This window comes from Chlamydomonas reinhardtii, chromosome 12 (genome assembly GCF_000002595.2).
Source record: "Chlamydomonas reinhardtii strain CC-503 cw92 mt+ chromosome 12, whole genome shotgun sequence".
In the NCBI taxonomy this organism is placed as follows: domain Eukaryota; kingdom Viridiplantae; phylum Chlorophyta; class Chlorophyceae; order Chlamydomonadales; family Chlamydomonadaceae; genus Chlamydomonas; species Chlamydomonas reinhardtii.
Window position 1 is genome coordinate 6,136,155 of NC_057015.1, and position 14,447 is coordinate 6,150,601.

The following is a 14,447-nucleotide window of genomic DNA, read 5'->3' on the forward strand; positions in this document are numbered from 1 at the left end:
CCCGGACAAGGGGGCTGCACCTGGCTACACATGCCAGATTGATAAGCACATGCCTGCAGGCTCACACCACTTTACCTGCTAAATGTCTTAGCATCAGTTAACCCGCCGCAGGTTTGTCTTTCGTACAGGCCACATGGGTGCAATGGATGGCGCCACCTGTGACTCCTAGTCCCGAGAACTGAGTGCACGTGCATCGTGTCCCAGGACCTGGTGTGTCACGAAGACGTCGTGCGTCTCGATTGCACTGGCGTGGTCGCGGGTCCCAGGGTAAGGGAAGCTAGGCTAGCGGGCAACGAATGCTCTGTGTCATGTACTATTACGTTCGCCATACATGTTTCCATGGCTGCAAGATGCTGAACATGGGGCAACCTTTCAGGTGTGGAGAGAGCCCGGTGGCCGCTTCCGGACGTGGATGGGAGCGGGCGGACAACAGCACTGCCCCGTGCCGATGGGTAATTGCACCCCTAAACTTGTCCGTGCCCACACGCCGCTCGTTGCTCGGCAGCTTTTCAACTTGACGTTATTGAGTTTGTTGGTATGTATAGTAATAATCGAATCCAAGCGTCCACTGTCCACTCGCGGTCCCGCCTCTCTGCCTTCTCGCAGTGCATCGATGAGCAAAGTTGTCGTCTCACTGTTGTTACGCCTAGTAGTAGTCTTGATGCACTTGTCAGCTTTTATCCCCACAATTTGATAGAACAGCTATACAGAGAGCTCCGTCGACTTTTGTATGGAGAAACTTCGTTTTGCTCGCCTGGACTCCTTGTGAGCTTCGTATGAATAGAGCTTAGTAGTCTCGCTTCTTTTACAGTGAACCGGCTACAACAGGGCCCTTGTCCAAACATGAAGAAGTTTAGAAGAGGGGGACTTGGTGCCCGCCAGCTTTAACATCGCTGTCATAGCTGTAAAAATGGGCTTGTTTCGCCGCGCGGACGGGCCAGCAGTGGTCGCTGAGGCGCATCGGCACATACCGCTGGGCTCAAGCCTGGACACAGAGGAGCACCTGCCCTACCGCGGCAACTATGCCTCCACAACGAAGTACACGTTGCTTACGTACCTGCCGAAGGCGCTCTTCGAGCAATATCGGTGAGCGTGTCGACAACGGCGTGCTGTTCAGGGGCCTCGGCGCCGCGGGCCACCCTCCCGGACTGACTGGGGCTGCGTCCGCGAAAGCTGGTCCGACTTTCGCAACCAGGTCTCATAGGCAATGCCCCGGCAACAGCACCGTAGGATAGTCTCCCCTCGTGGAGGCAGGGGGGGACTGGCTTTTGTCCGGGCCGTGCTTCCGGGCCACGCGGGCTGACACGCGGACTACAGTGGCGAAGTGACTGCACTTGTTGCTGTGGCCGAATGGGTCGCCCCGGGAGGCCTCACCACGCCAGCCTGCACCCAGGCACCTGAATCTGAGCCAGTCTGCCGTGTCAGCTGCAGCCCTGGCGTGCAGACTCAAGCCGTGCACCGCACGCGCCCGCAGGATACAGCGGCGACGCATACGTTCCTTGCATTCCTAACACCGTTAATTCTGCCCTTGCCGCCTGCAGGCGTGTGGCCAACATCTTCTTCACCTTAATGGCGGCGCTGTCTCTCACGCCCTTCAGTCCGCTCAGGTGCGGTACACGCCAACAGCTGCTGCGCCACGCCGCACGTGGTGCTTCCCGGTAGTGCGCTTCGAACGCAGAAGAGCTCGTGCTCAAGATGTGTGCGGGCTGGCCCGGCAAAGGGCTGGGCCAGAGGTGGCCTTGGCTAACGGCGGCATGCCTCCTATTCAGTCCTCGCGTAGCGGGAGCAGCCGGAAGCGCCGTGGGTAGGCGTGGCCGTGATGTGACGCCTAGCGAGCAGCACGGCAGGGGCTCGGGGACCGTACGTGCCGCTGCGGCCGCATGGCAGCAGTGCGGCGCAACGGCGGCACGGGCCCGGCATGACCTGTGGCCGAGCCGCAGCAGCGCCGGTGAAGGGGAACGCGGACGCTACAGAAAGCAGGGTGTGGATGTGGGGACAGCTAGCTGCGCTTGAGCACCAGGGAGGGGCGCAGAAGGGCGTGCGACAACCAGGAAACGGCCACATCGCCGCTTGCCTGCGTTTCCCCCACAACCTTATAAGCAAGCACGCACTGCACTGTCCACACACGCACCCAAGCCCCCGTGCATGTCTTTCTGTTGACGTGCCCGGCCCGCTGCACCGACCAGGCCCTGGACATGCTGGACGCCGCTGGTGCTGGTGGTGGGTGTGTCCATGATCAAGGAGGCGCGGGAGGACTACAAGCGCTACAAGCAGGACAGGGAGGTCAATGAGCGGCCCACGCGCGTGCTGGACAGGAAGACCGGTGCGTGTGCGCGTGCGTGTTTGAAAGAGATGACTCAGAAGCGCGTCGCTGGGGAGCTGGGGGCAGGAGGCAGGGGCATGGCTGCGCTGTGGGTGGTGGCCCGGCCTAGGCGGGTTGGTGTCTTGGTGAGCTTCTGCTACGCATGCCTGGGCCGAGGTGTCACGGGCCGGCAGGCCGTTCGCGCCCTGGACCCTCTTTGACCGCCAAGGCACGAACCCTTGTCTCACGCTTTGTATGCCCGCTGCGGCCAGCTGCTGAGCCTAGCAAGTGTATGTACAGAATACAACACTGAGGGGTGGGCAGTATGTGGGATATACTGGGGCGGGGCGGCGGGAGGGGAGGGCGAGGGCCGTTCGAACCGAGACCCGCCTCCCGAGGGGGGCGGGTTGAGGTGAGGGGCGGCCCGAACCCGACCCGACCGCATGCCCCGCCTGAGCATGCCACAATGCCCACCCCTCAAGGGTTGTAAGTAGCTTATACACTGGAATGGGACCCGAGGGCAAGCAAACAGTCTCAGCAACACGCAAGAACGAACGCAATTCATGATTTTAAGCTGGCGGGGCGGGCAGTGTGGGGGCGGGGCGGGCAATATGGGGGCGGGGCGGGCTATATGGGTTGGTCAAATGTTGACGAACCGCCACATCGTGCGAGCTGGGGACTAATGGACTGCGAGGCTGACTAACCATGTATTGGTGGTCAGCCATGTAACAACCCAGTACGAGATGTATTTTGGGCAAGTGCCCAGTGCCCGAGGGGCCTCCCGGGTTGTAACCTAAACGCATATGTCCCCGCAGGTGAATTTGTGACGATACCATGGAAGGCGCTCCGCGTCGGCGACATAGTGCAGGTGCGCACACGCGTGCTCGCTCGCTGTGTGGCGTTGTCCTGGGGTGTAGGCTGGACCTGTGCTGCGTGCATTTGTGACATGCGGCCCCCCGGCACTTTCGCTCCTTCGCCGCCCTCAACACGCCGGTGATGCCTACATACCCACCGTGATACATGGGGCGCTGCACGTGTATCTGTAACTGTTGCCTGTAGCTGTAGCTGTAACCATAAGTGTGTGTATGTGTTGCGTATGTGTGCAGGTGTGCCGCGACGAGTACCTGCCCGCAGATCTGGTGCTGCTATCCACCTCCAGCGATGAGGGCACCTGCTACATCGAGACGATGAACCTCGACGGTGCGTGAGGGGCCGTGCATAGTGGGGCCTGGTCCCGTTGCCGATCCCAAGCATTGCATGCGCTCGTCCCACTTGCTCCCACCATCGACGCAATGTGGCACGGCGGCAACCGCGGTGGTCCTCCCGTGCAGGCGAGACGAACCTGAAGATCAAGGCCGCGCCGGAGGAGACCCGCAGCCTGGAGGAGGCCGACCTGGTGGGCCTCAACGCCATCATCGACTGCGAGGGACCCAACTCGCGCCTGTACCAGTTCACAGGCAACCTGCGCCTGCGGGCGCCGCTGCCGCCCACCGTGGTCGCAGCCATGGCAGCGGCGCAGGCCATGGCGGCAGCGGCCAAGGCGGCAGCCGCCGCCGAGGCCGGTGGCGGGGAAAAGGAAAAGCTCGAGCAAGAGGGGCCGGGTTGGGGCCGTGCAGCGGCCAAGAGCCTGCTTGCGAATGGCATGGAGGCGCACGCGGCGACCCTTAAGTCTATGGCGTCGACAACAGTCGCCGCGTCGGAGCCCAGTCGATGGAACTTCCGTGCGTCGCAGCGGCGGGCCAGCACACGCGTGGAGCCGCCGCACGAGTATGTGGCGTCACTGGCCGCGTCGGCGGTGGTGCTGCGCGGCTGCAGCCTGCGCAACACCACCTGCATCTACGGCGTGGTCATCTACGCGGGTGGGTGGCGCGCGCGCGCAAGACGGCGGGGCGGCTGGAGGCGGCGCCGCGGCGGCGGGCGCCGTGGATGGGAGGGCTGCGGTAGCCCGAAGGGGCGGAGGGGCCAATGCCTCGCCGTGCGGTGCTGGGTGCCCTGGTTGCCATGGCCGGGGCCAGCTTGCGCCCTGGCCGAGCCTACCCCCGAGTCTTTGAGTGGATAATCCTGTCTGGGCCCACTTATTCTATAGCTCTTTCGTTCGCGCCGCGGTTCCACCACCGATTCACGCACCTCACCAAGTCTTTCATGAACGGCTGCCTTCCCGCCCACCGCATTTCCGGCACGCAGGCCACGACACCAAGATATTCATGAACTCCACCGAGGCGCCCTCCAAGCGCTCCTACATCGAGCGAACCGTGGACCGCATCATCCTCATGTTCTTCTGCGTGCTGCTCATCTGGTGAGCGGGGCCGACGGCGCGTTCGGGACCGGCACATGGACTGGCGGGCGGACTGGCGGTGTGGGCTGTCAGTAAGCGGGTGTGCTCTTCCAGGCGGGCATGTGCACGGTCTGCAGCACCAGCGGCATGGCATGTCCACAGATGGCATATCCACACAACATTCTGGCCTTGCGCCTGACTCCAATGCTGCCCATACCCCTGCCGCCTGCCACGCAAAGGTGCCTCATCTCCGCCGTGTACCACGCCTGGTGGACCAACACCCACTTCCGCCAGCACTGGTACATGCGCCCCGACGCCCTGGACGCCGACTCCGATCCGGACAACCCCGCACAGACCGGCGCCGTCAACTTCTTTGTGGCGCTACTACTCTACAGTGAGATGCGGCGCTCTTATACACGCACGCACACCCCACAGCAGCACTCACCGGGTCTACTTGCTAGTCTGCATCATTCAAACCTGGTCTGGCGCTTATCGCATGCCGGCATGCGTCATCTGACCAACGGAGCATTCAGATTCTGTGGGGAATCTACTTTCACGCCGACCCGCTGCCGTTGCGCCTCTTGTGTCCTGCAGGCTACTTGGTGCCTGTGTCGCTGTACGTGTCCATCGAGATGGTCAAGGTGTTCCAGGCTATGGTGCTCATTGCGCAGGTGGGCGCCGCCGCAGCAGCAGCAGCCGTGGCCGCCGTTGCCCGCTGCTATCGCAGCTGCTTGTGTGCTTTGCGCCAGGTCTCAGACCTCAGCACCCCATGCGCACGCACGTTCTTTCGCGCCGCGTTTTCCCCACCAAAAAGCAGCGCCGTCGTAGCGATACCGTAAGTTCCAATGTAACGGACCTTTGCCAATGTGTTCGTGCCACAGGACCGCGACATATACCACGCGGAGACGGACACGCCCGCGCTGGCGCGCACGTCCAACCTTAACGAGGAGTTGGGCATGGTGGCGGCGGTGATGACCGACAAGACCGGCACGCTGACACGCAACGTGATGGAGTTTTTCAAATGCTCCATTGCGGGCGTGCCGTACGGAGCGGGCATTACGGAGATTGAGCGCTCCAACGCGCTCAGGTGTGTTTGAGCAGGGGCACGGTTGGGTGGGCGACGAGGGGTATAAGGATCACCAACAAAAGCTGCGTAGGCGCGCCGCCGGGCTGAAATCGGGGCGTGTGGGGTTCGGAGGCGGGTGCTGCGGCCGCAGGACGAAGCCTGGCCGGGATTAGCTCGGCGTGGATGGGGCAATCTTGTACCTTGAACCTTGCCATTTTGCAATCGCCACTCACTGGCGAGGCTAGTAAGAGGCCTGGACGGCCATGCCGAGACTGGTGGTTGCAGCCCAGCCCAGTTGCTTATTATTCATTCTTTCTTCTGCCCCACCCTGCAGGAAGGGCCAGGTTCTGGACGACCGCGAGCGGCCCGACGCGGCCAAGTTCCGCGAGCGCTTCTTCAACTTCTACGACGACCGCCTGATGGGCGAGGCGTGGTACAGCGCCAAGGACCCCGTCACCATCGAAATGTTCTTCCGCCTGCTGGCCGTGTGCCACACCGTCATCCCCGACGGCCCCACGGATGAGAAGAGCATCAAGTACGAGGTGAGCGCCGAGCAACCGCACTGGACGCCGCACCCAACGGGCTTCATGGGGCATGTGGCGAACTGGCAGGGCGGTCTGTTAGGAGGAATGACTGGGGCCAACATCCACTGCTGAGAAGGACCCCGGTACCCTCGCCTTCTGCCCCGCCCGCCCGCTTTCCACCACCCAGGCCGAGTCCCCCGACGAGGCTGCGCTGGTGGTGGCTGCCAAGGCGTTTGGCTTCTTCTTCTTCAAGCGCACCAACACCACCATCACGGTTCGGGAGCGCACGCCGCGCGGCACCACGGACGTGGAGTATGAGGTGCTGAACATCCTGGAGTTCAACTCCACCCGCAAGCGCATGAGCGTGGTGGTCAAGGAGAAGGCCAACGAGAAGATCATCATCTTCTGCAAGGTGGGCGGGGGCGTGACGGTGGAAACACGCTGGGAAGCTGATGAACAGGATGGGGCAGGGGCGGCAGTGGTGGCGGCTCAGTCGGCTGCTGCAAATGGGCAAGAAAGCCACAACGGGCATGACGTTGTCGTGTATGACTTTCCTAGGGTTGTCTCCTCTTGTAACATCGCGAACATGATCTGCCTAAACTCGGACGCAGGGTGCGGACACGGTCATCTACGAGCGCCTGGACCCCAACTACGGCCCCAACGAGGACGCCAAACAGGCCACGACCCGTGACATGGAGGACTTTGGAGCGTCCGGCCTGCGCACGCTGTGCCTGTCGTACGCCGAGGTGGACCGCGACTGGTACGACGCCTGGGCCAAGGAGTGGGACGCAGGCAAGAAGTCTCTCGACGACCGCGAGAGCAAGCTGGCGGAAGCTGCGGAGAAGATCGAGCGCAACCTGCGGCTGCTGGGCTGCACGGCCATCGAGGACAAGCTGCAGGAGGGCGTGCCGGACTGCATCCGGATGCTGGCGCTGGCGGGCATCCGCATCTGGGTGCTCACCGGCGACAAGATGGAGACGGCCATCAACATCGGGTTCGCCTGCTCGCTGCTCACGGAGGAGATGCACCAGGTAGGGCGAGGCGCGGACACACGGTAGCGAGGGACTGATAGGCCCAATTGTGGAGATGTTGACGAGCCGGAGCAGGTGTGTGTGCGTGGGTGTGTGGTCGTGTGCCGGCGTGCGCAAGTGCCAGCGATTGACACTGATCCCTGCCTGGACCGGGCTCGCCTCTTCGGCTATCCGCAGCACACGGTCACGGCGTCCTCGGCGCGGGTGGAGGAGCTGGAAAAGGCGGGCCGGCGGCAGGAGGCGGAGGCGCTGGCGGCGGAGCTGGTGGCCAAGCAGCTGGACAAGGTGAGTGGCAGCTGGAGAACAGGATGTGCATGTGTGGGAGGGAGGGAGGCGTTCCAAGACAAGCGGCAGCGCAGGTTACGGGCACCGCCTCCCGTGGCTCCTGCTTACGAAATATTTTGATGGCAATACCCCTGTTTACAAACAGATTGACTTGGAGCTCAGGCAGGCTACCGAGGCGGCGACCGGGGCAGCCGGCAAAGCTGGTGGCGCCGGCGCGGGGCCGAAGCAGGGCGGCGCTGGACCGGGCATCGGCGGCGGCATGGGCGGCGATGCCATTGACGCGGCGCTAATCATCGACGGAAAGGCGCTGAGCTACGCGCTGTCAAAAGACCTGGCGCCGCTGCTGCTGCGCGTGGGCCTGCGCTGCAAGGCGGTGGTGTGCTGCCGCGTGTCGCCGCTGCAGAAGGCGCAGGTGACGGGGCTGGTGCGCAGCACCGGCAGCATCACGCTGGCGATCGGCGACGGCGCGAACGACGTCAGCATGATCCAGCGAGCACACATTGGTGAGTCACCAGGAAGATTCAAGACTTGAGCACTTGAACTGTTTATGCTAGGTGGCTTATCAGTGGGAGGCAGGTGGCAGCAAGCTGGCCATGGACGGGACTGAGTTACCGGTATTCCCTTTTGCCCCGCAGGTGTGGGCATCAGCGGCCAGGAGGGCATGCAGGCAGTCATGTCGGCGGATTTCGCCATTGCGCAGTTCCGCTACCTGGTGCCGCTTCTGCTGGTGCACGGGCAATACAGCTACAAGCGCATCACGCGAATGATCAACTTTTTCTTCTACAAGAACATGCTGTTTGCAATAACACTTTTCACCTACTCGGCATTCACAACTTTCTCCGGCTCCTACATCTACAACGGTGAGGATTGCTCGGGACGCTTCCCTTGCGCCTGCGCCTGCCCGCAGCCCACATCGCAACCGTGTTAGCTCACTTCCTGGACACCCGCTTCCCCCACTTCCGCATCCATCCAGATCTCCTGCATACGCACACTCACCAACTACGCAACTGGCACATAACTCCAACACCTCTCGAACGCCCCTCCTTCATGCCCTCCCTCGCCCTGTCCACCGCAACACACACACACATACGGTACACACACGCAGACACGTCCATGACGTTGTTCAATGTGGCGTTCACGTCCGCCACGCCGCTGCTGGTGGGCATGTTCGACCGGCCGCTGGGCAAGCGGGCCATGCTGCGGTACCCGCAGCTGTACCGCCAGGTGGGGTGTGGGTGGCCGGGCGGCCGAGTGGGTGTGGGTTTGCGCATGCATGATGTTGTGCACGCCCAACCGCACACGCCAGCTAGTGTGCACACCGCTGGAATGAAGAAACTATGGAGGAGGATGCCCAGAAGCGCATAGGGCCTACGCCTGGGCCAGGGCGGCTAGGGCGACGGTACACGCCGCCGTGCCATACCCTGCTACTTGCCCCCACCTTCCTTCCGTTGGGCTCACCGCGCAGGGCATTGCCAACCGCGACTTCAACGCCGCCACCATCCTGGGCTGGATGTTCTCGGCGCTGCTGCAGTCCGGCATCATCCTGGTGCTGTGCCTGGTGGGATGCCGCGGCACCACCGCCTCCGCAGACCACGGCATCCCCTGGAGCATGGCCGAGGTGGGGCAGCGCGCGCGCGTGTGTGTGTGTGTGTGTGTGTGTGTGTGTGTGTGTGTGTGTGTGTGTGTGTGTGTGTGTGTGTGTGTGTGTGTGTGTGTGTGTGTGTGTGTGTGTGTGTGTGTGTGAATGTGTGTGTGTGTGTGTTGGTGTGAAAGAGCACGAGGAAAGCAAGACGTTGCGTGACTGCCGGTCTGGACCCAGGTGGAGGTGGCTTGGTGGCCCGACCGCAGCTGCGGCTGAGAATGTAGCCTTGCAGCACGCCGGCCTTGCGGTGCCGCCTGCAGCCGTCCGAATTCTCACATGCCGAGTTGGGCTGACGCCGCACGTGCTACATACCTGAGTGTGCTGCCTGTGTGCCGCCATGTGTGCGTGCCTGTCTTGCACGTGTGCGCAGGTGGGGGTGGTGATGTTCACGTCGATCGTGCTCACCATCCACCTGCACCTCACCATGGTGGAGGAGGCCTGGACCTGGGTACACCACCTGGCCATCTGGGGCAGCGTGGGTGAGTCGCGCATCAGCATGACCCCAAAGTCCCAACCCTGGGCCTGGGACTTGCCCTGGAGCGGCACTGCCGCGCGCTTGTGCCGCGCGCTTGCCATGCATCACGCGTAGGCCGACCCTCGCGTTGCTTGCCCACACCCGCACCCTGCACCACTTGCCCCTTAATGCACGCGCTGGCGGTAAACCCGTGGATCTCAATTTCCAAACGTCTTCCGCCAACATGCACGAATGTCTTCCCCCCAACCTGCGCCGCGCCCCGCCGCGCCCCGCCGCGCCCCGCCGCGCCCCGCCGCCCCGCAGCGCTGTGGTACCTGTACCTGGTGGCCTTCGCCTACTTCCCCGTGTCGTGGAGCCTGGAGATGTGGCACCTGTTCGAGGGCATTGTGGCGCCCAACGCCCAGTTCTGGCTCTACAGCCTGATCATACCCGCGGCGGCGCTGCTGCCCAACTTCGCCTTCCGCGCCGTCAGCCGGTGCGTGTGGGAGGAAGCGTGGGGGCTGCTCAGAGGACTGGGGTTGGGAGGTTGGCACGCGGGTGCTGCGTTTGTGCAGTGCAGAGGGTTGGCTAAGGACGGCTGTAGGTCAATAGAGCGCGGCGGCTTGGGGCGCTGCACAGCTGTGGCTTTACAATGCAGCGGCAGGGCGGCTGCGCGACTTGGGAGCTTGATGCTGCTGCACCAGGGGGGATATCCTTGTTGTCATCGTTTTGCTACAACTAACGTCTTCCGCGTTTGCGGCGGTTGCAATTCCGTTTGCCTATGCAGGCTGCTGTGGCCAAGCGACGAGGACATCATCCGTGAGATGCAGAAGGTGGAGCGCGCAGCCAACAGCGACTCCTCGCACCGCGCCGGCGGCGCAGCTGGGGCCGCAGCCGGCGCCGCCAGTGAGCACCACGCCCTGCAGAAGCACAAGGGCGGCGGAGGGCTGCTCATGGCAGCGATGGGCAGCGGCAGCAACCGCGTAGCGCCCGAGCCGCCCGCATCGCCGCTCGGTGGCGGCGCGCGCGGCGGCGGCGGCGCCGGCGTCAAGTCGGCGGCGGCGATTGCCGTGGCTGAGGGCGGGCCAGGGAATAAGTCGTTCGCGGTCACGGCGGTCATTGCTGCTGGCGGCGATGGGGCTGGCGCGGGCGGGGCTGGTGGTGGGAAGGGCAAGGGCGGGCGGTGGAGCGCGACTGGGCAAGATGGCGTTGAGGAGCTGGATGGCGAGGAGGCCGCAGACGACGTCACGGCGGCGCCTCCACAGCCGCCCCCTGGCGCCCTGACGGGCACCCGGAGCAGCCGCGACGGCAACCCCAACGGCTTCAGGGTGGTCGGCAACAAGGGGCCTGGCTCGACAATGCACTCAGCAAGTGGTAATGGCTCCCGCGCCGCAAGTCGAGCGGGCCCGTCACCCTTTGCAGCGGCGCTGGCTCCGCCGCCTCCGGGCGCAACCAGCAACACCAGCGGGCTAGATGAGCTGACGCTGGTCTCCGCCGACGGCGGCGGCATCGACGGTGCCGACGGCGGCGCCGATGGGAGGGAGTCGCCGCTGCTTGGCTCCTTTGCACCATCCCCGACGCGCAGCGTCGCCGGCCCGAGCGTGGGGCATATCCCCATCGCCGGCCGCAGCCGAACCGCGGGACTGCCCACTGTGGGCAGCTCCACGAGCCTTGTAGGGGGAGCGGGTGGGGTGCTGGCAGGCAACGGGCACCACTCGCAGCGCTTCGCCCACCAGGCTCACCTACCGCATGCGGCGCTGGCGTCGTCCATCTCGACACCCGTGCTTGGGGAGGACGGCGGCCGCAACAACAGCGGGACGGGCCGCGCCGCTGCGGGCGCGGGCGCGGGCGTCGGGCCGGGGTCAAGCGCAACGGCGTCGCCGCGAACGCAGGCCGCCGTTGCGCGGGGGCAGGCAGGGACCATGGGCAGCAGGGGCGGCGGCGGCGGCGGCGAGATGCAGCCTACGGCTTCCATGTCGGGCGGGAGGATGGTGGTTGGCCAGGCGTCCGGCCAGACGGGCGACAGCGCCAGCGGCGTGCGGGAGGTGTCTACATTGTCCCGGGCATCGTCGTCATCGGTGCAGGGATAGGCTGCTGAGACGAAACAGCGCATGCGTTGGGTTCTCACGGCATGCTTCATGGCGACTGTGAGGGTTTGCTTTCCCCATGTGCATTGGTTGGTTGGCAGGGGTGAACGGCGGGGCTGCAATGTCTGTGCGGTCTCAAGTGGCGGTCATGGCGAGGGACGTGCGTGGCGGAACGGGTTCTGCCTGGCTGTGATTCCCGATGACCAGTGCTTCTGTATTATGGAAATCTGCGCAGCATGTAGACGGTATCAGAGTGCATGGTTTCAGTTGCTTGCGCAAGCCACTTCATGCACCAGGCAACCCGCTGCTGTGTCGTTGTGATTCTTGCTCTGACATGATGTGTTTTTATGCCAATGACGGGAGGGCTCTATTGCTTCATGCAATGCGCCCCGCGCTGGCGTCAGTAACTGTGAATGGACCTAAACGAGCATTGAACACGAATCATGCAGTGACATTGGGTTGGCGTGCTGTAGCTTGCTGTCGCTTTTGTGTTGCGGCTGGAAGATTGCCGCGATGCACAGCGTTGCACAGCGGAACGGGGATTGTTTGCAGGGACTTGATGTGGAGTGGTTGTGGAAAGGCGTGCACGATATGCATGCGCGTGTATTCTGAATAGCATGCAAGCGAGCGGAGAGAAGCATGTGGGCTACGGCATTGGATGAGGGATGCATGGTGGTCTGGCCTTGTTGTGCCACGCGCTGGAGTGCCGGATCGTGTTCCGCAGAGGCGAAGGGGCCGAGGGTAGCGAGGATAGAGGGGACATGATGGCACGTTGCGAACTGGCTGCAGCGCCTGCACCATTTCTCCAAGGCGTGTGGCGACCCGTGGTGTCAAGGGGTGCGGTCCCGCCTGTTGTAAGGCCGTGTGTTGCCGCACGTCTCCCTGACGCTCCTTGAAAGCGTGCGCAACAAAAGCAACCCCTGGCACATGCCCAGGGGCACCCCGCCCTGCACATGTCCCACCAGCGCTTGGGATGAATGTGAGTGATCTGCAGTGGTGCTGTCAAACATGGTTGCATGTTTCTTGAAGCAGCAGGCGGATCTGGGCACTTGGCCGCATCTGAACCCTTCAGACTACATCGCGCTCGTCACAGTGTGCGCGTGCTGCATGCGGCCGTGCTTGCGCACCATCAGCTGGCCCCTCGCCGTGTTCCGTGCGACCCAGGGTTGACATCGCGTCGTATTCCGTCACATTTTGTCACACTCCGCCTGGATCACGTGACCACAGTCCTACATTCTCTGCCTCCACAGCTCCGCCGCACTTGTTCAGTGCAGCCGACTTCGCATCACACACCTGCTCCAGCCATCGGAGCACACGCCAGCACCACAACGTATGTACTGCCAACACAACTGACCTACTTCTCCATACCCCTTTCCCATGGCAACTGAGAGGTCCGGGCCGTCCTGCCAACCTTGATCCCGCCGCCAGCCCACCACAATGTATCAATATCCTGCCGTGTCCTGCCGTGCTGTGCCGTCTATCTACTACACTCATTTCTCCATACTACCGCTCCTCCTGCTGTTGCTCCTCCTGCTCCGTGCCTTTGGGCCAGCAGTCCAGCACAGCTCGATCCGCTTAGCATTTGCGATGACACGACAGTAGCCTTACGAGTCGCTTTCCCGCCATTCGCATTACATTTCAATTTACATGAAGTTGAAGTTGCGCTCGGTGGTGCCGGGCACCTCCACCGCCTTGAGCGTGACGGTGTTGGTGGGCAGGTAGTTGCTCTGGATGCCCTTGTAGCCCTGCGATCAATATGCAGGGCAACGTTTTGAGCATGAGAGGCAAGGAAAGGGCGAGCAGACGCCGGCGCACCCTTAACCTGGCCCAGCGATGTAGGACACCAGCACCGCACGACACCGTGACACGACTCCCGCATCATGCCACCCTTTCCGTATTGCGTGTAGCAAGGCAAGGCCCCCGCAGGGGGCTAGGCTTACCATGGTTGCCTTCATGTTCTTGGGCCATGTGGGGTTCTCCTTGGGCCAGCGTGGCGCCGAGTCCATGAACACGGGCGTCGTCTGTGTGAAGTTGAAGGCGCTCTTCTCCAGCTTGGGCACGCCACTCTTCAGGTGCCCGTTGTCGTCCACAATGAACTGGGTGCGACCGCTGCGCGGCTGTAGCGTGCCAAAGCGCGTGCCTGTGGAGGTGCTGATGGCCTGCGGCAGGGGAGGGGAAAGGGGGAAATGTACTGAGGTTGGGGCGCACACCGTGGGAGTCCGTTGGCTTTGCGTGAGGTTACGCCGGGGAGGTGAGAACTACCCGAAGCCTCGGCATGGACCTGAGCGGCTATCATCAGAATGTCACAATCATAATGACCGCGAGAGTCCCCAGAATCCAAGCGACGCAAGGAATGACCCGAGCAGATGCAGCCGCATGCCATCGCTGCTCGAAGGCGGCAAAATGATGGTTTTCCTTCTGCCATAAAAGCCCTCATTGTCTTGCTGGCAAGTTACTTTCATATCCCGCCTCAAGAGCTTCAACAAACGCACCTGGCTCTTGTCCACAGCCGGTACTTCCCAGTTCTTCAGCCTCTTTGAGTTAAAGGCGTGCTCTACCTGCTCGCCGGGGTATGAGCGGCTCATTGTTATATATGTCGAAGAATTGAACTAAGCTTGTGAGGCGTCTAGCTTCAAGAGTCTGGATTTTCAGCCGATGTTGGTCGTGTGTGCTTGTTTCTGCGTGGATATGTCAGATAATAGTTGTCAGGGGAGGCCCAGAGGCTTTTGTAGACGGCCGTAGGCTGAACAATGGCGATTGCCGATTGGCCCATTTTCATCA

At 62.8% G+C, this 14,447-nt stretch overlaps 2 protein-coding genes across 2 annotated transcripts; one reads left to right on the top strand and one right to left on the bottom strand.

The window, feature by feature from the left end:
* Window positions 1–551: 551 nt before the first annotated feature.
* On the top strand, window positions 552–12,536 carry CHLRE_12g536050v5 (uncharacterized protein). The gene is made up of 21 exons (XM_043068649.1): window positions 552–1,086; window positions 1,542–1,607; window positions 2,187–2,323; window positions 3,118–3,170; window positions 3,409–3,502; window positions 3,634–4,161; window positions 4,487–4,598; window positions 4,817–4,971; window positions 5,172–5,248; window positions 5,459–5,664; window positions 5,978–6,185; window positions 6,355–6,579; window positions 6,779–7,198; window positions 7,376–7,483; window positions 7,629–7,986; window positions 8,119–8,343; window positions 8,589–8,707; window positions 8,949–9,101; window positions 9,496–9,604; window positions 9,904–10,075; window positions 10,367–12,536. Exons 1-21 carry the CDS (start codon window positions 911–913, stop codon window positions 11,667–11,669), a joined length of 5,004 nt encoding a protein of 1,667 aa, XP_042918744.1. The 5' UTR covers window positions 552–910; the 3' UTR covers window positions 11,670–12,536.
* Window positions 12,537–12,662: 126 nt separating this feature from the next.
* Window positions 12,663–14,357, bottom strand: CHLRE_12g536100v5 (uncharacterized protein). Its single transcript, XM_043068650.1, has 3 exons — window positions 14,159–14,357; window positions 13,607–13,825; window positions 12,663–13,411 (listed from the first exon to the last, which is right to left on the bottom strand). The coding sequence occupies exons 1-3, from the start codon at window positions 14,249–14,251 to the stop codon at window positions 13,310–13,312; spliced, it is 414 nt and encodes a 137-aa protein (XP_042918745.1). The 5' UTR covers window positions 14,252–14,357; the 3' UTR covers window positions 12,663–13,309.
* Between the last annotated feature and the right edge of the window lie 90 nt (window positions 14,358–14,447).

Coding starts and splice junctions, on each gene's coding strand:
- CHLRE_12g536050v5 (XM_043068649.1), top strand. CDS start 911: ATGGGCTTGTTTCGCCGCGCGGACGGGCCAGCAGTGGTCGCTGAGGCG. Junction 3,503..3,633: donor CGAGACGATGAACCTCGACG/GTGCGTGAGGGG, acceptor CCTCCCGTGCAG/GCGAGACGAACCTGAAGATC. Junction 9,102..9,495: donor TCCCCTGGAGCATGGCCGAG/GTGGGGCAGCGC, acceptor ACGTGTGCGCAG/GTGGGGGTGGTGATGTTCAC.
- CHLRE_12g536100v5 (XM_043068650.1), bottom strand. CDS start 14,251: ATGAGCCGCTCATACCCCGGCGAGCAGGTAGAGCACGCCTTTAACTCA. Junction 13,826..14,158: donor CGGCTGTGGACAAGAGCCAG/GTGCGTTTGTTG, acceptor CCCCTGCCGCAG/GCCATCAGCACCTCCACAGG. Junction 13,412..13,606: donor AGAACATGAAGGCAACCATG/GTAAGCCTAGCC, acceptor TATTGATCGCAG/GGCTACAAGGGCATCCAGAG.